This window comes from Vulpes vulpes, chromosome 5 (genome assembly GCF_048418805.1).
Source record: "Vulpes vulpes isolate BD-2025 chromosome 5, VulVul3, whole genome shotgun sequence".
In the NCBI taxonomy this organism is placed as follows: domain Eukaryota; kingdom Metazoa; phylum Chordata; class Mammalia; order Carnivora; family Canidae; genus Vulpes; species Vulpes vulpes.
Window position 1 is genome coordinate 111,279,081 of NC_132784.1, and position 23,283 is coordinate 111,302,363.

The following is a 23,283-nucleotide window of genomic DNA, read 5'->3' on the forward strand; positions in this document are numbered from 1 at the left end:
GAAGCCACGCCCACGATGCCGCCGCCGCCCAATCAGCGCCCGCCTGGTCCCTGACGTCACGGCCTCCGCGCTGGGCCCTCCAATCGCGGCCCGCGCTGCGCTCCGGGGGCCGGGGCCGGCATGGGGTGACCTAGGCCGAGGGGCGGGGCCGCGCCCGGGCCAATCCGGAGAGTCCGACCCGAGGGCGCAGGTGTCCCCGGGCGCCGCCCCTCCCGCACCTGCGGCTCGCGGTCCAGGTGCTCCCTGCGGCGGGCGCGGGGCTCGGGGGCGCGCGGGGCGTCTCCGCCTGCAAACGCCTCGGCCTGGGGGAAGGGCTTGGGCCTAGGAACGAACGGTTTGGGTATTGTCGACCTTGTTTTCCACTCCTTTTTTGGAACTGCGGCTCTAGGAACTCGGGAGCTGTAGCGCTTTGCGGGCCGGCTTCTGGTGACCCCAGACCTGCTCTTTCTCTTAAAAAAAAAAAAAAAATCGCCTTTGGAAAAATGAACGTGGATTTCAGTAAAACGTGTCTGTAGAATCACGCATGAATTTACCAATTTTCAAAATTTGGAACATGGCATGAATCAGAGTGTCCAAGAACTTCATAGGACATTATGGGCGCTGTACTGGAAGCTCCTACTTCAGTGTTTCTCAAACTCTGTGGTAAAGGGCCCTTTATGGTTTTCCAAGCCATCCCAGATGGGTACTTTTGGGAAATATAGTAGCAATGGATTATTAGAAAAATGAAATAAAAAGGGAAGGATGCAAAGCACAAGCCCCATTTTTAAATTATTATTATTATTACTAGATTCAACATGTAAAAGGATCTTCAGCCAAACTGCTATTGACATTTCTAAGGCCTATTCCAGGTTTCTGTATGTGTCCTGAACTCCACGCACCATGTGCCGGACTCTAGGGAACACACTTTAATCTACTTCATGGCCTCTTTCAGAGTTTCAATTATTTATGCCCAGCAATGAGCCCTGAGCAACGGGAGACTGATAGCATTTATACTGGCTTCTGAACTCATAGAGGTCTTGATTAATTTGATATTGTAACAGCACTCCAACTTGCTTCTACTCACGCGCTCCCTGCTTGCTGACCTAAGTCCCTTGGTCTGAAGCAGAACTAACCTACTTTCCTTGAAATCTGCAGACCACTGGCCTTAAGAAGTAAAGAACCAAACTTCTCCAGAAGATAAGATCTGACTACATAGATTCAAAAACAGCTGCTGTGGATACTGGCAGGCCCGTTCAGGGTCATGTCAACATTCAACTAACCACCTGGGCTCATGCTTCTCCTCCGTACAGCCCACCCCCTCCCTCCTCCCATGCCTTCCCCTTTAAAATCCTCTACCTTTGCCTGGATGGGAAAATGGTCTTTGGAGAATCTAGGCCACCATCATTCCAGGTTGCCGGCTTCCTGAATAAAGCAAACTGTGCTTTCTCACTGTCACGTGTCTCTCGAGTGTTGATTTCCACAGGTAAGCAGCCGAACCTGAGTTCAGAACTGGTTCTCTGTCCAGTAACAATATTGACTACTGTAGTGATCTTATACCATAAAATCGTATTCAAAAAATAAATCCAGTTACTTGAATATTAGATTCCCAAAGCATTAAAATGTCTTTATTGTCATCTGGGTGGAACTCAGCTCCTACCTTTATGCCACTTTCCACCATTCTAAAGAGACCACGCTTTAACAATATTTTCTGGGAGTTCTAGAATAAAATTAACCCCAATCTTTACAGTCTAGACCCAAAGGCTCCTTTTAAAATGTCCTAGGGCTCAGAAGTGACACATAAAAGGAATAAGATTGTGGGGCTATTCTATGAAAAACTCATTCCTATAAAGACAGAGGAGGGCCTGGGCTCTTGGAGAGTCAGCATCACCACGATCTTGGGATGACAACCAGTGTAGGACCCACTACAGGGAGCCCAAAGCAAGAACGGCAGTCTCCTACTAGCATGATGTCCATCCAATCCAAGCGAGGAAACCTTGGGCTTTGCTTCCCTCTTTCAATTCAGGTTGGACCTTTCAAGGTCCTTCAACCTTCACGAGATGGGATGAACCACTAGAGGTGCTAGAGAGACCAGGAGAACAGAAATCTGTTGCAACAGATGTCATTGGACTTTGTATTTTAAAAATATTTTATCACACGTAGGATATGTCAGTAATTGTTACAATATACAGTGTATTCATAGGTAAGTATGGCTTTCATCATCCCGAACTAGTCATCTTGAGTTTATGCTGTTCCTGGGCTGTTTTCGTGGAAAAAGAAGAAATTGGTACACAAAGATCCCATTTATCCCTGGCAACCCTTGGCCCCTTGAACAGAATAGTAATTGTAGGGACACCTGGGTGGCTCAGCAGTTGAGAGCCTGCCTTCAGCTCAGGGTGTGATCCCAGAGTCCCGGGATCGAGTCCTACATCATGCTCCTGCAGGAAGCCTGCTTCTCTCTGCCTGTGTCTCTGCCTCTCTCTCTGTGTCTCTTATTATTTATAAGTAAATATATAAATCTTTAAAAAAAATAGTAAATGTAGCGCTTCCACCTTTGACTATTTACTACCTTATAAAATAAATGTGCCTCTACCGTAAATGTTGAAACTGATTTCTGGCTCTTTTGGTGGTGCCTGACATAGTCCTTAGGTAGACAAAGATGAGTAAAGGTACCTTTAGCACCCACGACTGACATCTATTTTGGGTCCCTAGAAACCTCTCCAGAATTGACTTGCCTCTGGATTACAAACAGGGGCAAAAGAACAGCTGCCAGCAGGGCCACATAGCTTTTCTTGTGGGTAGCTTTCATCCGTCTCCTCTTCAAACACATTCAGCCTGGCCCAAACCTACTTCGAGAGTGGGATTTCGCCCATTTCATCAGATAGGAAGAGGTAAGTATGTGCCTTATACATAAGCAGCTATTCAGTGTGACTCAAGACCAGAAGGTAAGTGTGCATGCTTCTTTCTCAAATACAAAGTGAACATAAAAGTATAATTGGCACTAAATGATAACAAATCACTCCGATACATGCATAGTACATATATGCCATATCGTGTACAAATACATCTCACTCGCGCCTTCCTCTAAAACTTGAAGCAGGTGTTAACAGTAGAACTGTGCCTCTCTGAACACCTCTGTTATTCCTGTTTTCTTTTTCTCTCCTTTGTCTCCAACCCCACTCCCACCACATAGATACTTGAATCCCTGGCCTTTAGCCCTGACTCTGAGGGGGTCAGAGTGTGCATTTGTGAATTATTGTCCTCTGAGTATTCTCTGAAAACTTTTATCCATTTTCTTATCATGGCCATTGCTGAAATAATATATAATTATTCAGAAAATTAAAAGTATGAATTTATTTTTCAGGGACCAAGTGAGAAATATGGTTGTTGTTTTTCTTTTTTCTTTTCTTTTCTTTTCTTTTTTCTTTTCTTTTTTGCGGGGGTAGGGGATGACGGTTCATCTTAATTTCTCCTATGAAGACGGAGTCTGTATTCTGGTTGTTCATAGTTTTTGTTATTTTTTGTATGCCTGGGTGGTCTTGAGGCAGATTATATTTGGATTTAGAAGAGATCTCTATGTATCAAACAAGACCACTCTGTAACAACAACAATAAAGCATCTGCAGTTAATTCTGGACTGGATTCTCCAAAACTGGACTAATGTGACAACACAAAGTCCCAATCTCTAGTATGTTTGGATGTGCCAGAGACCAAGATGCTTTTCCTCCAATAAACAGTCAAGTAATATGTGAGAGGCCTGTGTAAGCAACCCTCTATTGGATATCCCCCAACAAACAGGCACACCCTTGGCTTCCCCTACCTCCCCCCGCCACCCCATCGCTTCTCCAGGAAGACCGTAAGGAGTAAAGGTAAGAAAGCCCAGAACTGGTGCTGTTGACACAGAAAGAAGGATCCATCAGTAGCATATTTCTTTAATCATTGTTATTTACAATTTATCATCTGACAGACTTACAGAGAATAAATAAAGAAAAGAAAATATACAATTGGTATCTTGTTCCTTTTTCTAATACAGAGAACTTTTACGTGTTCTATTTGGGAATGACTATGATAGTTTTAAGCAGGGATTGATTGGTTTGCTCTTTACCCCTTGACAAGACACATCATCCTCCCAAGCCCACAAAACTGAGGCCCAGATATTCCCTCCTCGGAGGAAGAGCAAGCCCTGTTGGTTCGGAAACTCAGTCCTCAGAAAAAGTTGCCAGACGACCGGGGAGAAGAACAGGATATCATGAGTAGTAAAGGACATAAAATGAACAGGCTAGGTTACAAACTCTTGGTGTGTTTGCAGGAACCCTACCCAATTCCAACTAATTCTAAGCCTCTTTGCAAGAAAACAGGTTTTCATGCAAAGTGATTGCCTTAATCACATTGTGCTTTCCCTTGAGCCTCTTTGCAGATTCTTCCTTCGTATGCTTTTGTGCATGTTGGTAAGCAGAGCCTAGCTGGGGACTCTGATCCTTCGCCCTTAGAGGTTCTCGACAGGTGTCTGCTGGAGAAACCAAAAAGTTTGTTTCAAATAGGTTGGGTTTGGGACCAGAGTCCCTCCCTGCTCTTGTTGGGGGTGGGGGGGTGCCTTGTAGAGAACTGCCTTGCACTGCTGTCTAAATACCCCCAAAGAATGAGATATCTCCAAACATCTATTTCATCCTTAGAAAATATACAAATGGAGAATGTACTTCACCAGATACGAGCCTGGGCACTTTTCTCTCTTTCTTCGTTTGAAAATAAGCCCCCGGCATTATAGCAAAGCAGTTCTCCCTAAATTCACCCCCCTTAGACTGGATGACAAGTTTCGGCTTCTGACTTCTATTCATTCAAGAAACAACACTCAGCAGATACCTCCTGAGTGCTCGCTATGTGTCTGGAACTTGACAGGACATGCGGTAGGCAGTGTGAACCCAGTAACCACCTTGTGACCCAGTAAGGGGGCAGGTGGAAGATGCCTGCACAAAACCCACAGCTCCTTCAACACCCCCCACCCCTGAGGTTGCTTCTGTGTTTACATTTAGTTTGGTCCAGTGTAGCCGTTATTCCGTTTAAGAATGGATATTTAGGCAAATGGAAGGTCTCTGCTATTCCAAACTTTGTGTTTCATCACATGCTGGGGGATCCGATGCCATTGTACTCTACTCCTCCCACAAGGCAGCGCTGGTGCCATTAACTAAGTGCCACCCAGCTCTTGACCAAAATACTGGTTGAATCCCAAGCCCCCTGCCTGCCACCACTACAGATCCTACTCACTTGTAGGAACAGCAGGAACCATCTAGAATGCCCCACACCTGATTCTCTAGCCAGCAAGCTACGTGCAGATCTCACTGTCTCTTGTGGTTCCAAATCCAAAGCCAACTAGTCAGAAAAATGTGGAAGCAGTCTAGGCAGGATTTTGCTCATTGATAAGGGAACAGATTGATTTGTTTTACTCTCTTTAGAATTTTGTAGAATTATATCCAGATAGTATTTTTCCTGCTGCATCCAAGCCAGACCAGGTTACAAATCAGAAAGGGATGAAGTATCCAGAAACTAAATAAATGCATGTTAAAACAAACAAACAATAAGTGGTGAAATCTGAGTGAGGTCTTCTGTTTAGTTAATAGCATTTCAAATGTCAACTTTCTGATTCTGAAAACAGACCATGATTATGTAAGATGTTATCAATGGGCATTCGGGGACGGCCGCTCTACTACTTTCCCGACCTCTTGTGAGTCTTAAAGTATTTCAAAATAACAAGTTTTTAAAAGAGAAAGACACACACACAGCAAGTAAATAATTACCCACCACTTGTCTGCCACCAGGCAAGGCAGCTAATTGTGCCAGAGAACTCAAAATGCCAGAAATCCAATCACCATTTACCATTCTGGTGTCTTTCCATCTTGATTCAGCATTCCAAGACATTTACCGAGTGGAAAAGACATTCATCTGTTTCTATAAAAATGTTAAATTTCAATTCAGAAGGATCTCCCAGCATAAAGCAGGATCTGCAACTTCCAGAAATATTCCGGGGCCTATCAAAGTACTGCCAGAGGTCAGAGCCTTGCTGAAAAGACCAAGATGGCAGGTATATAAATGCCAGTTCAGATCAAAGACTTAAGAGCCAAATGTTGGAATAACGAAAGCCCTAACTCTACGTCTCTTCTTCTTTTTTTTTTTTTTTCAATCTTGGACAAAACAGATGCTGTTCTGTTTTAGAATATTTCCTTGGAACATCTCATCCCTCCCTCTTGCAGACACTCCCCTTCTTCTGTTCCCCTTTACTCAAAACACATGGCTCAGCCCCACATCATGGCTTTCTTGTGGGAAGTCTGGATGGAACTAGGAAAACACATGGCTCCAATGTGCCACATACCTCGTTGTGTAGATCTCAAACAAAACTTGGTCTCGTCTAACTTCAGCCCTTGTTTCAATGTTTCCCGGTGGCCCTTCTGGGCACAGCAATGACAGGCATTATTTAAAATGGATTTGGTTGGCGGAAGGAAGGGAAGGGGGGAGAAGAGACCCATGAGATGCCATAAATACCCTATTTCTAGGTCCTTGCATCCAAAGTGGCACTTGGGAAACACAGTGCAGTTCAGGCGAGGAGTTGGTTCCCTCTCAGCACCAGTATCCCCAGCACTCGCAGGGGCCTGGCATCCGCAGACACCCTCACACCCCCCTTCCCTGCCTCCGCTGAAATGAGAAGACCTTCCCCCGACGGTTGCTTGCCTGTTTCTCTAAGGACTTGCCTTTTCTGAAAACTCCCTTCCTTTCCATACATTGCACCTGACTTTTCATTTCTTAATACTTTTATAATCTCTGTCATCCAGAACCTCTTTCTTTATACATATTCATCCTTTATCTTCGAGACACTTACTTGTCCTGCCCGCTCTCGGATCTCTCTCCAGAGATGTGCTCTCCTGCTTCGGTGCTACCTGTTTCTACCTCGCTGCCCAGGGCGCCCTGGGTCCCTCCCAGGTACTCCCCAGAGCCTTCTCTGTCCTCCCCAAGGGCCTCCCCACTCCGGCACCTGCGCACTCATCTCCTCATTTCCGACTCCACTTCCCTACGATGCTCTCTGCGATACTGTCCCGTGCACTTGCAAGTGACCTTTCCACAGCATGAAAGCCACGTGCCCCCTGCCCCGTGCCTCGCTCCACTCCAGATCTCTGCTGACTACGTGTGTGTCTGGACCACACATCAAGCTGGGGACCTAGTAATCAGCACATTAACCAGCAAAAGTATGAATTTAAATCTGGCGATCCGACACCACGATCTGGACATAAGCTTTTCCACTTATGTCATGCAGAGGATGACTCCCTACAAACGTAACAAAGCCCCGTGGTTTCCTGTCCCTCTTCCTAGGTCCTTTTCTAAAGATGCCCAGCTAGCATTCCTCTCATCGGGGTTTGAACTGCTTTTAGCTTCTACGTACTAGGCCTTCTTCTCCATGTCCTATGTTGGGTCTCTTCGGTCTGTAGGGCGAGGCTCTGTGGGTGCGACCAGGTGAGAAGCTAGACCTGTGTCTATGCTGGAAGATGAGCTTCCTCCTCCCAGGACGGGGCAGCTGTACCTGCCAAAGCAGGCCTGCCAGCCACTTGCAGCATTGTTGCTCTGTGACTCGAGGCGATGAAAATCCAGACACATTAAGTTCATTTTCAAGACGATTGGGTTATTTTTTTTTTTTATGGGATCATGGAAGGCAGTGCATTGAGGCAGAAGGGTAAAAAGAAAGAAGTGGAGAGGTGAGGCAAAGATGGGGACATGATGCTGTTACTTCTTGTCACACAGAGAAGCCGTGGGTAGGGTCTGCACGTCACCCTCCCGGACGCATGGGTGTGCAGGAGAACAGCCCGCTGGCCTGATTTCACAGCCCTTTAATTCTACTGAAGTCAGGTGCCCGGATGCAGCACAACTTCTGGGTGTATCTATGACGGTGTTTCCAGGTGACCGGAGTGTGGGAACTGGAGCACTGAGTGCAGCACCTTGCCCTCCCCCTCTCCTGTGCTGGGGGGACCTCATCAAATTCACGGGAGAATGGGGAAAGGATGAACCAGATGGAGGAAGGGGGGCTCTATCCTTGCTCCCTGACTGCCGAGCTAGGACACCAGTCTCCCGGCCTGCCTCTCAAAAGCACACCACCCCCAGCTTCCCCGGGGCTGAAGCTTCAGGCGGCCCATGCTGAGCTTCGGAGGCTCCACAACCACGTGGGCCAATCCCTTATAATAAATTATATATATTTATGTCTGTACTTAATTGATTCTGTGTCTCTAGAGAATTCTGCAATACATGAGGTTAATTAGTGCTGGTCTTGAAAGCAGAGTATCGGATATAAGAACCTGTCCGGCCTGGCACACACCAAATGAGATCATGTCTGTAGAAAGGCCTGGTACACTTTAAGGCACTGTCCACGTGGCAGCTGATGCTGTCGCTATTGCAGTAGTTCCCCCCATTATTCCTTCTGCTGAGCACGATCTTCAGAGCAGGAGACACAGTCAAGTAAGGGAATCCGCATCACCTGTCGATCCAGTTGTCCAGACACCCCTGCTCATATCAGGACTGGGAGAGGCTTCAAGTCCGTCTAATCCAATTTCCTCATCTTACAGACAGGGAAACCGAAGTCCGGAAAGACTAAAGGGACTTGTCCAAGGTGACATGCTGGGCTTGAGGCAGAAGTAGGATCAAAGCTCCCAAACCGATGCTCTCCTGACCCCCAAACCAACCATCTCCACAGAATTAGTCCCGGGAGAGACTGGAACCCAGAGACAAAGGACAGCGGTGGGGGAAGGTATTTGCTAGGGTCACCCGATGATCTGGGGGATTGGGGAACTTTGCCTCCGCTGTCACCTGGAGCGATGCTTGAGGGCTGAACAGGGGAGAAATCTCAAGTCCCCGAACGGCCGTGACAAGGGAGACTAGGCAAGGGCTCCAGCAGCAGACCCAAGGACTCAAGACCGTTAAGACTATTACTTCTGAGCTCGGGAAGTTTATTCTGTAACCTTTTCTTGTTCTCCTCTGTGGGAGTTGAGAAGCCCCCCCTTCCTGCTTCCACTACTTCTGAGCCCTTGGGAAGCATAAAGCTCACAATCTCTTCCGAAGGGACTCTTAAATGACAGTGTATGTTTCCAGGAATTCTCACCCAGACCTTCCCGATTTCTCTCCTGCTGCCCACACCATCCCTGAGGCCAGAGCATCTGTACGGAGCAGCAGCAGTGAATGACTTCCTTCTCGGGCTCTCCCCATCCCATTCTGAAATCAAGGGCTCCTAGGGTTAGAAGGACTTTAAATGTCATCTCCTACAACCATTTACCTCGTGATTGAAAGCCTACACCTCTCTTGCCTACTCTTCAGCCTACCACCCGCCCTCTGGAGGTAGCCCATTCAGCCTCCTGTGTCTTCTGCTGGCCAGGCTTTCTCTAATGAAAAGTGGAAAGCTCTCTGCTCATACCTTTCCCTCACTGGCCCCCAGTGGTCAACATTTTGGACATACACAGAACAGATCTACTGTGTATTGCACACAGCCTTCGGATACGGGTCCCCTAGGGGATGATGCATCCACTAAGAGGGCTGTAAGACATAGAGAAGATAAACCAAAGGGCCTGTGATCCAGACCTCAAAACACCAGTCTTTACTGATTCAAAACCAGGCTCTCACCAACACACACACACACCTGAAAATATCTGAACAAGAGGACCCTCTGCAGAAATCACAGGGGAATAGCACACCTGTTACCTGTCCTCCACAGACCTCTTCTCCTATGTCCATTCTCTGTTCAAGAATCCTTCCATGCACGAGGTACCTTTTTGGCAAGTGACAGCGCCCCTTCATACAGCCTTGCAGTGGACATCCTCTGCTCTGCGCATCCCCTGTGTTGCCTATGTGTGTAGACCGTATAGACCTTACCCTTGACCCCTGCCCACAAATGAACAAAACACCCACTCCGAGAAGCTGGGGTTTTTCAAGCATGTATCGTCTGCTTTGACAGGACAGGCAAGCGCAGAGAGAAGGACGTGTCCAGAGGGCCAAATTAGGAAACCAAGAAATCTATGATCAGTTACTGAATACCAACCATTCCATCCAATTCTCCACACTTACTGAGTGTTTTCCCTAAGCCTCATCTCATGTTTCCTAAGACATGAGTATTCTTCAAGTTTTTTCTCTCTGGAAATACATTTTAAAAGGTGACATAGAAGAAGTATTGTAGCATCTGCACATTTATAAACATAGCATATTTAACCTTTATAAATTATCTAAATTGTCTAGCCTGCTATCCAACACTTTGGTATATTAAGTAAGATTTCTTTACTAGATTTTATCTGCCCTAGGCTTTTTTTTTTTTTCTTTTTTTAGTTCTTTAATGTAAAAAAAAAAGAGTATATATGGGTTGGGGGGTAGAGAAGTGTGGGAGTGGAGTGAAGAGCGGCCAGGGACACGGAGAGAGAAGTGAACAAGCCTCCGCCTCCCAGGCCCATTCAACGTCCAGATGGAGTGGCTTAGGCGTGGGTGAGTGGTAGGTCTCGTGAGAAGGACCTGGGCCATCGGAATGTCGCCAGGCAGTGACAGCATCACTCGTCCCCTTGTTGAAGGAGCAGAAGGTGGATTTCCTGGAACGAAGGACGGTGCTTGGTGTCTCTTCTCCAGCAGCTGAGCATCAGCTTGTACACAGAGTCAGGGCAAATGACAGGCTGGGGGAGGTAAATCTTGGAAAACAAAAGTGAACAAAAAACGAGAATGTTCAGAAGAAGGGCAAAGAGGAAGTGTAGCCGCATCGTGGTTTTATTTGCCTCCCTCTCCACTTGAACTTGGTAACTGGAACAGGTGAGGTGCCTGTTCTTCCCACGCTCATCTCGGCCCCTGTCCCCTTCCCTTGTCGTGCCAAGTCATCTGGACCAGGATCTCCTGATGAACCACTCTGAGGTCCCTATCATCATGCAAAAGATGAACCTGAAGCAAAAAGAGGTCTCAGACTAAAAGCAAATGGTTAGAACACTAAATCCTCTGTTTATGGCCCACGCATGTTGAGGTTGATCTTGGCTGAGCCAATCATGGCAGGGGCGGCAAGCGGGTGAGTTGTCTCAGCTCCCGCACTTGAACAGGAGCCTGGCCGGACACAGACACTGCAAAGTATCCACGTTGCTCCTACGGTCATGTCCTCTATGACCCCCTGCCCCAGACCTCTCCCCTCTCCGCGGAGAGGAGTCTGCTGACCACAGAGCCCACCTAGCAGCTGATAGTGCTGAGAAATGACCGTGCCTCCACTCTAATGTCAAACTTTTAAGATGTGAATACTGAAATTTTAGCAATCAAATATAAAGTAATTAAATGTTGTAAAATGTAACCAGGTATAATTTTGATAAATTATGTTTAGTAATCAATGTGCTCAATTCAATAAATTTTTGTTGACAATTTAAACTTATGCCTATAGGTGAGACGTTTACTCAGCATATATAATGGTAATATTTGATTTTGACTTTGGCTTCACTCAATTACTTAACTTCACGATTCGACCATTTGGTGGCCGGTGAAAACATATTTGGTTCACAACCAGTATTTAGTGAAGACGAAATGGTGAGTCCTTTTAAGCTGAGTATTCAAAAATAAATAAGAAAAATAAAATCCTGGAGATTGTTAGAAATTAAAATGAAACTAGGTCAACCTGGGGTCACGATGGATTAGTCCGGGAGAAAAACCATTTTTTCCTTGGTCCACTCACTTATCTCTGCACACAGGAGTAAAGTTGCCCTCTGTCATGGTAAGAAAGCAATTATTTTTATTATCAAGATAGATAATTTGAGTCCCCTGCTCCCAAAATATGTGCAGAGTGTCAAAATAAAATGAAATTCCAGGACCTCTCCCTATTATTTTCAACCTGCATATTGTCCTATCTCTTGTTGTTCCCTTATCTTTCACTTGCTCCAATACACTTAAGCAATCGGGAAAATCGAGTTATTTTCTCTCCATCCCCAGCTGTTAGCTTGAGCTGCCATGCTCTGGGGTGTGTGTGTGTGTGTGTGTGGAGTGGGGTGGGGTGGTTAGGGTTCTAGACACATCAGCAAGCCCTAAATTCTACATCTCATGGGGACTTTACAAACTGAGTAAGCCAAAGAAACCTTGGAGTATCTTGACGGGGAATTGGGATCCTTGTCAGTGTGGGAATCCAGGTTTTCCCGAGCTCTGGGAGGCCACAGTCCAGGATGTACTTGATCATCTCTGAGCATGTAAATCTAGAAACATTGCTAAATGTTTAGTCCAAACCAAATTGTTAATTCCTACCAATAAATCCCTTATTCACTTTTAAACTTATATTTTTGTTCTTGTGTATTTCCACTAGGAGGACAAACTACACAGTCTAGATCAAGAAATAGAGCAAACACGAGAAAGAGGATTTTATTTCTTGCTACCTTTGAGTTGGGGAGGAGCCTGATGCAACTGACCCCTCCTGTCCCCTCCAGTGATCATGGGTTGCCATATGAATAAAGCAAAGGGTATGGTGGGACAGGAGTCGGTGGGGACCTCTCAGTCCATCCTCCAGGCCATCTGGAAAATTAGGCACCAAAGATTGCCATCCAGGCAGCCCAACTTCCAGCTCAGGATACCTGGCTCAGTCAAGACTCTTCTTCTCACCTTGCAGAGCATCCAGCTCCAGACCCAGCCATCCCCAGCAGTTCTCACCTGCCTCCCTTGGTCCCGGAAGAACTCTCCAGTATTCTCGATGACCTGTTCATCTGACAGCTGGGAATAGGGCTGCTCCTGGCAAAAGGTGAAAGTCTCCCACAGAGTCACCCCAAAGGCCCACACGTCGCTCGCTGTCGTAAATTTGCCCTGTTTACACAAAGAAAAAAAGAAGAAACCAGAATAGTCTGTGCATGATAAGAGCAGGTAAGGTCTGCATGACCTGGTTATGCCCCTCTGACACCCGGGGCAAGGAATACTAAAACTGCCACGATGTGCACAGAGAATCTAAAAGGACAAAGTGACGTTGTTTTGACGTCAGGCTGCAGGTCACTGTCTCGTCCTCCTTGTCTCAGTGTAGGTGTGCTTCTCCTGGGGATGAGATCCCAGGGCTGAAAGAGGTGCGGCCGTAAGCTGACTCTGCCACTAAGTGTCAGAAGCTCAAACTTCAGGTTCTAGGGTAGCCTTGGGAAAATGCCCATGGGGATGGCAAAATTAGAATGGGAAGTCAATCATTTGGATGTTAGAGATAGAGGAATCTAGTTTAAGTGCTCGGAGAGGTCCCTGGGAGAATCCAGGGCTCTCGCTTCCCAGGCCAGAGAAAGTCCCAGTCTTGAAGGGTCAACTAACACGTGACGGCAATGGGCTTCAGGTGTGATCAGCACGCATAGACTCGTGCACATTTCCTATTCAAGAAATATAACACTCAAGTACCTGATGGTATTTATCCTTATTTTTTCAGATCAGAAAAGTGAGATGAGAGGTTTACCAAAATCTCCTAGAGAGTAAGGCCATTAGCAATGGAAAAACAGATTTGGAACAGGATCCTGTGAATGTCACACTAATACTCTTTTACAACACCGTATAATACCTTTAAAGGAAGCAATGCTAATTAATCACATCAGAGATGGGTAAAATATGCGATTCACATACAGAGATGATAAAGACCCTTATAAGGACTACGTAAACTGGTGTACATCACAGCAACAGTCATAACAGTGGGGCAACTGGAAAGCACTTACACGTCAAATGACAGAGATGTTATTAAATTATTGGATAGATACACACAATGGAATATTATTCAGCTGTTAAAGTCAGGTTTTTGAAGAACATTGAATGACATAGGAAAGGCTAATGATGTAGAATGATACGTGCATTATATCACCCTGGTTATGTACTATAATTATTTCCACACGGTAGTCCCCTTTATCTGCAGTTCCACTTTCCATGATTTCAGTTACCCACAGTCAACAGTGGTCCAGAAGCAGAGCACCCTCCTTCTAATGTATCATCAGCGGGTTAGTAGTAACCTAACGTTACATCACAATGCCTCCGCGATTCACCTGCTCCATCTCATCAGGCAGGCATTTTATCACCTTATGTCATCACAAGAGGAAGGGTGAGTACAGTACAATATTTTGGAGAGAGAGAGAGAAACCGTATTTACATGACTTTTGACAGTATATTGTTACAATTGTTCTATTATTAATTACTGTTTTTAATCTCTTGCTGTACCTGATTTCTATATTAAAATATCTATTATACCTTTATCATAGGTGTGTATGTATGGGAAAAAAACATAGTATGTATAGGGTTCAGTACTACCTGCGGTTTCAGGCATCCACTGGAGGCCCTGGACATATCCCCCGTAAATAAGGGGGTCTACTGTACATATACACATACATACATATACATATATATATACATATATACACGTATATATACATAGACACATATACACATACACAGAAATGTGTGTATGGAAAACAACCCCAAAGGAAATATAGCAAAATATTAAGTGGTTATCTTGGTGAGATAAAGGGAATAACTATATTTTTTCATTTCAAATTTAATTAATGAATCCTTTAAGAATATGAACAAGAAATAAGCTGATTGACTATAAATGAACAAAGCTAGATTGCTCTCAGGCTTTTCTCTGCAATACTAAATGACAAAAGACAAAATTACATGTACATAGCATTGTAGGAAGTAAGTATTTAAAGTCTAATAATTCCACAAATCAGCTAAGTGGTGTAAAATCAACACTAACATGTCTCAGATATGCGGGGTCAGAAAATACACCTCCAAGAGAGACATTTGGAAAAAATTACTCGCTCATGGTCCAGAATACCAAGCATTGAATAAAAATTATAAAGCAAAGAATGATGAACTTAAAATAAAAAGCAGCAATACTAAAAAAAAAAAAAAAAGCAGCAATACTCATTAAAATAAATATAGAGACGTCAGTCCAAATGATTCATTAGAAATATGGTTATGAAATTAATACAAAAGAAAAATATTTTATGTGGATAACATTTCATTAAGTGATAAGGTTTTATTTATTTATTTATTTATTTATTTAAAGATTTATTTATTTATGAATGATAGAGAGAGAGATAGAGAGAGAGGCAGAGACACAGGAAGAAGGAGAAGCAGGCTCCATGCCAGGAGCCTGACGTGGGACTCGATCCCAGGACTCCAGGATCGCGCCCTGGGCCAAAGGCAGGCGCCAAACCGCTGAGCCACCCAGGGATCCCCATGATAAGGTTTTTAATATCACAAATTAATGAAGACCAATCAGTAGGTCGAAAGGGTAGAGAGAAAACGAAGGATAGTAAATCTTGTATGATGATAGGTGCATTTTTAACCTTGTCCTGAATTTTCTATAGCGAGCATGTTACACTTTATCAGCAGAAGTAGGCAAGTGTAAAAATAATAATAGTGGTGAATATGCCGAGTAAATCATCTCAAGTCAGAGAAAATATCAACATCTAGTGTTTGCTTGCTGCAAACTTGCCTTGTCTCAGGCTTGTCCCTGTGTGCCATGCGTACCTGCCTACACGTCCGTTGCTGAGGTAGGGCTTAAAAACGAGAGGAACTCACCAGCAAGATACTCTCCCAAGACATCCAGCGGATGGGGAGCACCGCGCGGCCCTGGATCCGGTAGTAGTCACCACTGTACAGGTTTCTGCTCATTCCGAAGTCAGCTATCTTGATGGTATAGTTCTTACCCACTAAGCAGTTTCGTGTGGCCAGATCTCGGTGGACAAAATTGAGAGAGGAAAGGTACTTCATGCCAGAGGCAATCTGGGTAGCCATAAACTTCAGGTTGGCATAACTGAGGGAATAAAAAAAGAGGGGAGGAAGTAGCCTATGGAAAGAGCAAGCTGGGAGAGGCACGCATTCTCCAGGGGGTACCAGTCAACTGGAGTTTCCACCAACATCCCTTCTCTGTTCTCAGTGGATCTCTTTGCTTTCCCCCAAAGGGCGGCTGCTCCATTATTCCTGCGTGCTAACCTCCCCTCCCCATGCCAGAACATTGATGAACTTTACTCCCCGGAGCCCAGGTTAGCCTCTTGAATGCAGAGAAGGGATGGGGGACCCGGCTTACTTACCTGACCGTGGGTACGTTGCCAGAGGCAGAACTAGGGGGCTCGTGGCGGGAAAGAAACTGATTGAGATCTCCATTCTCCATGTACTCGGTGATCATGCACAGCGGGTCATCGGTGATACACACAGCTAAGAGGCGGATGATGTTTGGGTCCTTGAGTCGGGACATGATCTTTATCTCCTTGAGAAAATCGTTCCTTTGGAGGACACAGACATAGGTAAACCCAGAGGCTGCCAGGGTTAGAAACAAGAGGGGGAAGGAGACACAGCAAAGCCTAGTCCTACCCATTACCCCAGAGTCTTGTTTCCCTTTAAATAACCTTTGGGAGGACAGAGAAGTTGGTACCTGGAAATGTCTTATTCTACACACCCTGGAATAGGATGCATGCTTATTCAACTGTGGTCTTTTTGAGAACAAGAGCCATGACCCGCTCACATTTATATCCCTAGAGTCCAACAAAAGGCTCACCACATAGAAAAGTGACTACTATTTGCTGAAACACATATATGCTGCTAAAAACTCATCTGCAAAATGAAACTTTCCCCTGGAAATTGTTTCTTAAGTACACTGGAGTATTTACTTTTTTTAAAAAAGCTACGGACTCGCTCTATCGATAAAGCAAAGCAATCCTTTATAAAGTGAAAGATCACCCTCTGCTTTATCTGGGAACTCTTTCTTTTTCTCATACTGGTTGTTCGCACTACAGGGCACACCAGCAGTAGTCACAACACACACTGAGCAGCCTGTTCAAAACGGAGCTGTTTCCAAGTTCATGGTGGTAATGTGGAGTTGCTTCCAAATCAGCACTCACTTGGACTAGAACTGTTTGAGGACCTAGTGACAACCACTCGAGTCACAAAATGGGCTATCATCTTTCCCAGTAACAATATTTGGGTCAATGAGACCACTAGCCCACATTCTTAAAACTATCAGAGCAGATGAGTTATGAATCTCTGGTGAGTTTTCTAGGAATTCTGGACTGGGAGTTATACTGTATCAATATAAAACCCCAGAAATTAATGTAGTCCTGATGTGACATGTCCGCTCTTTCATTTCCCTTCCACTCAAAACCAGGGGTCTCCACAGCTTGGGGGCCCAGAGTCTAGACCATCCTTCACTGCTAAATTACAGTTGGCCCCGGGGGAGGGACACCAAACCTCACCAACCAAAACAATGGGTAAAGGCTTTGTTACATCCTATGTTTTTTTTTTTTTTCTTCTTGCCACTCTCTCCAATCACATGATAAAGTTAATATTAAGAATATCTTGTCTCTCTAAGGGACCCAGAGGATGTCATTTTTCATGCATATCCAGGTCTTTAAGACTGAAGTTCTCACAGTTAAAATTCCAATTGTGTTCCCTCACCTTTCTTCCTTCTTCATTTCACATCCTGTCCGTTGCAACACTTTTAATGAAACTCTACTGACCATTCTTGGAATTTGCAATAATTTGGGGGACGGGGATAATAAGCTTTCTCTCGCTGTGAGTATCAGCGAGACAAACCAAGTCAACACAAATGGGAAAATACATACGTTACCCAGATGTGCAGACTTCTTTGAGACACAGACAACCAGCTTTCAACCAGCATGCCTCTCTGGGTGAGGATTAACTCACCATTACTGTAATGGAAAGGCTGTCAGACAACGGAGTATGGCTGGAAACTGCAATTTATGTAGTAAAGGATCCAAGAGACTATTGGCCAGTTTGGGACACGCTAACCAACTGTAGGATCCTTTTGCTTTGAGGTCCATGGATACTTTTCCAAGTAGAGGTAGCTTCTCATTTGGGGGTTTGCTGGTCACAGAAGAAAAGGAGCATAAAAGAGAAAAAAAAAGGAATGAGACAGTAAATAGAGACGCGAATAAAGGAGCATGGAGGAGACTCAGCAAGAAAGTTACGTGTAAAAGTGGAAGTCGGCCAAGAGGCGGTAATGACATTCAGGAGGATGTCTGAGCGCCATGGTCGAAGGAGCACATATTCAGGCTGTTGGGTGTGTTGGGAAGTACAGCTCTGTGCAAACGGAGTGAGGAAGTAAACATGGAGCTAATTCAATGGAAAGTGGACATCTGCATTTGCCGGAGACAGAGAAGAGAGATGAGGACTGCAGGCCCCTCAGAAAAATAGAGCACAACAGTGAAAGGTGAGGCAGCTCACAGACCTTCCCATCTCAAAGAAAAACAAAAAATGCTCAAAGGTTTCCAGGAGTGTTCCTGATCCTGAAGGCGAAATACATAAAGAAAAATTCAAAATGCAGACCACAGACCTGGCATTCTTGTTGGCGTCTGCTCGGAGCATTTTCACGGCCACCAGGACAGGCTGGTTGGCACTGACATCTAGGGCAAAATCTTTGTCTTTGAATTTTTCCATCCCCTCCACTTCACAGAGATGAACCTAGACAAAAGTCATCTAGTCTCAGCATCATCGTTTCTCCTGAAGATGGCTCAGTACTCTTGCTGGGCATTTCCTGGAGATAAGCTAACTCTTACAACTCAAGCCAAATCATACATGTTAAGATACGTGTAACATGCCTTTAATGCAAATAGTCGAGACAAACAATGATAAATTTTGACACTGTTACTACTTTATAAAAGAAACATACATGGGTTGGAACACTCTGTGACTGACAACATACTATGGTATTACGGCATAGGCCACTCTAAAATGGCGCTCGGCAGAAACACTCCAACTTTGACTCAAGGAAGTTTAGTTATTGGCTCATAGGAAACATATGGCAGTTTTGTCTCTAAGGTAATCCCTTAGTATGGTGTTAGTACATAAGTAACCCCTATGTATTAGTAACAGAATAATGAGCCTGTGTTTTTAACCCAGGGGACAGAATGAGTATATACGACATCACAAACAGATGTCACCGGCCCTTGTACATCCACCAACACCAAACCTACCCAAGGGCAAAGCATGCCACCCACACTGAAAACCAATAACATATTCCTATATTTCATCTGGGGTTCAGATGGCACTGGTGAAAGGCTCCTGTTGCCACTTAAGTCATGGCTTTGGATTCTCAGAGGGTTCCCGTGACTGACAGAAGAGTGCAAAGTCACGATTACGTGCATCACTCGGAGGGCCATCGGGAAGAGTGCTCCTCCTTATCTCAGTTGGCAATTCATTCCCTCCGGCTGATTCTGGGACTCAAGTCAGGGGCGAGGTTGTTTTTGACCACTTTACACATAACTCCCACTGACAGGAAGAAAACAAAGTGGCTATCAAGTAGCAGGATGTTCTTGGACAGTTTATCAAAGATGATCACATCTTACGGGACCCCACCCTTTGTAACCTATTGTAAAAAAATTTGAAAATATTGCATGTTTTTCAAGATATCTTCAGTCTAGTGACATGCTTGCTTTAAAAATTCCTGTACAGAACTCAGAAGACCCAGCAACCTTTGTGGGCTATTTCACAAAGATGAGGTTGATCCCAATACCAGCCTTCCAGAGGACGAGGCAAGGACAGAGGAGTGAAGGAAACACTGAGGTCTGAACCCACTTCGGAAGGGACACTTGGCTCTACTGGCCACTTGTATTCAACCCCTATCTTTGAGATACCAAGAACCGGAGACCCCACTAAAAGATTCAACTCACCTCCCCGAACTGGCCTTCTCCCAGCTTCTCCTTAAACGTTAGGAGTTTCCTGGGGAACTCTTCCACAGCCACGTCCTTCCCTGAGAGCAGGTCCATGGTAACGGCAGGCACTGAGTAGGTGTTGCCTCCCGTGACCCCCTGCAGGTTCACGATGTCAGCCTCTGCATAGTGTGGCGCCCCCTCAGGCCCGCTGGGCTGTGTAGGCTTCACGACGCCACTGCAGCCTGGGAAGACACAGGCAATGAGTCCTCCTCCGAGGGGCATCTTTGGAGATCCTTCCAGGAAGAAAATCCAAAAGGAAGGCTAGGACCCGCCCCTAAGACAGCCTATGCTACTCCATGCCATTCTCACTCAAAGAACGGTTCCTCTGGAGACCCTGTCTCGTGGCCTTCGGAATATAGAACATCATTTTCTCTTATTCTTCTCAAACTACGTGATCATTAGCAACCTCCTTGGCTAATCTTAGGGGATTGTGGTGAAGCTGTAGGTGTAGTTCACTCTAGATAAGGGCAGAGTAGGAAAGTTTGATGATTTAATCACATCCCTTATTTCTTTAATTTGAAGACACTCTAATTGATTTAATAACATATTTTAGGGATGAAACAACTTTCTGATGATTCAATATAGTTTGAGACACCTTCTTCCTTAAAAAAAAATAACTTAAAATATGAGGGGGGAGATGTTCTAGCATATTAGAAAATAGGTAAGTTACTTTAGGTTAGCCTAGGAAATAAATTCGTTCATATCTTTGAGTTCAACGTGCTCCTTCAATGTTTCTTATCCACTGAGTGATAAACATATGCAAGTTTCCTTTCCTCCTTTGAAAAGAGCCCCTGCAAAGCCTATGCACGCCCAGTTAGGTCTGTCTGCTTCTCCATCTGGCTTTCTCCTGAACACAAGTTCCACTGACTTAGGTCACTCCTCAGGTGCTGACCTTACGGAAAAGCTGCTCTGAGCCTCACTGATGACCCCAGAATCCCTTCTGATGTCACTCTGCAGCACTCTAAAAAACACTGGATGTGAATCAATTGGCACTATTTTACCAAAGCAATGTTTTTTATTGAAGAAAGGCAAGAAATATTCGCTGATGTAAAAGATCTTGTATCATTCTAATAAATTTTCACCAAAGAGAAATAAACAAAAATTAGATAAACTCAGTTATCTAGATGGCTAGAAGATTGGGAATTCCAGGATGTCTTTAGCTTCATTTATTTGTTTTTTCCAGGTGAAATGCTAGTCCTGAATTTACCACTAATGATGTTTGGTATTGGGTGAGTGCCCTAGCTGGGCTTCCTCACCTTCTTCCTATGGAAAATGAGGAGACCAGACTAGTTGGACTGCTTAGGCTCTTCAGGTGTTAGCACCTTAGTGACAACCTTTATCTATTTTCTTTCTCTTCTGACCTGAGGGTCCTTTTAAACACCTACTATGTGCAGTAGCAAAAGAGAGGCACTCAGATTAGGGTAGGAACAGTGGCAGATCAGTCTAGAAAGAGAGTGTGGACTTCTCATGAAAACGTGGGCTCCTCTCGATTAAAACCAGTCTTGGCAAAAAAATAAATAAATAAAAATAAAATAAAATAAAATAAAATAAAATAAAATAAAATAAAATAAAATAAAATAAAATAAAAAAAAACCAGTCTTGGCTAAGGAGGAGCAAAGTGTCACACCTTCATGATGCCCGTCAAGACATCTCCCTCATTCTCTGCCACTGGGCCATCCTCACCTGACTCTTCCTCCCCAGGAGCAAATTCTGGGAGTTTTCGTATCAGCCTCGATGGCTCCTGGTAGTCAGGACGAAGGGGAAAGATGCGATCATAAGTGGAATTGGACTCCTGCTCACTTGGCGATGAGGAGCGGTTGTTGTTGAACATGCTGGACTCACTGGGCAGGGACAGGCTGACTGTCATTTCATCATCCAGCATCCTCCGGGAAGCCTGAATGAGAAGAATGGGGAAGGCATGTTGGCACAAAGGGGATCATAGCCTCCTCCTCTTCTGAGATCCAGCTCCTCCACTCAGGTGAAATACCTCTCTGTTACTCTTAAACCCTGGAAGCACCACAAGTGACAGGGATGCGACCTGTGTCAAATGCCTGTGTCATAGGAACTGAGAGTAATCCTCCATTGCTTCAAGGCAAAATGTGATCTCCTAACTTCTGTGCTGCCCACGTTCGTTAACTTCCACTGAAGCATTTATAAGCATTACTTATATGACACTGTGAGAATCTATCAGTGGCCAATCAAAGATCTTCTCCATCTTACAGTTTTTGATGTTCTATTATATACTGGATTTTAGCAGGCTTATCCTTTAATTGGTTTGATTCTGTGTAGACACATTAAAATGCTCATTCACTCATCAGATGTGCTATAACATGATGGCTCAGTAGTGTACTCCATCACTCTGGCGCCATAGCTTAGGATAATATGCCCTCAATCCTGCATTTTTACTAGCCCAAAATAAAATAGCTATAAGAATGTAAAAGGAAATCCCTGGGGATACTGAAGTGAATTATACCTAATGAAGAAGAAGAAGAAGAAGAAGAAGAAGAAGAAGAAGAAGAAGAAGAAGAAGAAGAAGAAGAAGAACAGGAGGAGGAGGAGGGAGGAGAAAGATAATAATAAAATTGTTTTAGCATCCTAGCCAATGTGATCTATCTGCACCTTCTAAAGGAAAATGCAGGAATCTGAATGTATGTGAACTATTTGGATTTGAACATAAAAAATGTTCCATTCTCATAAACACATGTTTGGGTGTTCAGTGGAGACATTTAGATGTCTGCTTCATCCCCTGGACTAAAAAGTCCTTTGTTACAATTACAACCTCAATACAGAGTTTGGAGCCCAGCACATAGTAGGTACTCAATAAATATGGGTTTATTTAGCTCTCTCAAAGAAAAAATGTTAAGGACACTACCAAAAGCATCCTACAAATAATGGTTAGTCTAAAGCTATTTTGAATCATCGTTTTTTGGAATATATGTGTATGCTTAAGGGTTTTACACACACACACATGCATACGTGCACACAAACACATAGACACAAACAGAGACACAAATTCTGTCCCCAGGAAGAAATCCTGTCATTCCAGAGCACCTGGATTTATCTTACTAGGATACACAGGGTAAAAAGAATTTTTTGAAGGACCAAGTTAAATATTCCAGGGCAAAATTTTTGCCTTCCCTTTTACTTGAAGAATCTCCAATCCAATACTCCTCTTCCAGTCATGAACATATTCCAATCAGGCTCAGAAGACCCAGAGAAGTGTGGTAATTTCTCCAATAAAGAAAAATATAGCTCACAGGGTATAGAACACAGATTCCCTCTTCCCAATGAAAGTGCAGGCATAACAAAATACTCAATAAGACACACATCAGCTTCAAGCTGTCCCATGGACCTTCAGTCTACCAGCTTCTACTACCACCAGCACTTTTTGCTGCTCCTCATCCTGAATTTAGATACCCAGTGTGTTCCAGCATTCTAGAAGAAAGGTCTTGAATTACCTCACAGCTCAGAGCTTCTCTAACCTTTCAGTCCACATCCCTTTGAATCCATGGATCAGTGAAGACGTCCATGGCCAAATCTATAAACACTTAATCAGCAGCAGACTCTAAGAGTATCAGATACCTAGCAGAAATGCCCAGGGAGTTGCTATCTAG

At 44.5% G+C, this 23,283-nt stretch overlaps 1 protein-coding gene across 6 annotated transcripts in view; it reads right to left on the reverse strand.

Annotated features, from left to right (window-relative positions):
- Positions 1 to 10,293: 10,293 nt before the first annotated feature.
- DDR2 (discoidin domain receptor tyrosine kinase 2) overlaps positions 10,294 to 23,283 on the reverse strand; it is a 145,692-nt gene continuing 132,702 nt past the window's right edge. For 5 of the 6 annotated variants that reach the window (XM_025991260.2, XM_025991258.2, XM_025991259.2 and 2 more), the window contains 7 exons: positions 21,353 to 21,563; positions 19,628 to 19,851; positions 18,292 to 18,419; positions 16,034 to 16,225; positions 15,522 to 15,756; positions 12,639 to 12,788; positions 10,294 to 10,666 (listed from right to left, as the gene is read on the reverse strand). In XM_025991260.2, the coding sequence (XP_025847045.2) occupies positions 10,532 to 10,666; positions 12,639 to 12,788; positions 15,522 to 15,756; positions 16,034 to 16,225; positions 18,292 to 18,419; positions 19,628 to 19,851; positions 21,353 to 21,563 (1,275 nt within the window). In that variant the 3' untranslated portion in view covers positions 10,294 to 10,531. Of the gene's footprint in view, positions 10,667 to 12,638; positions 12,789 to 15,521; positions 15,757 to 16,033; positions 16,226 to 17,642; positions 18,420 to 19,627; positions 19,852 to 21,352; positions 21,564 to 23,283 lie in introns of all 6 variants that reach the window. The other variant, XR_012001811.1, reaches the window with a different exon arrangement.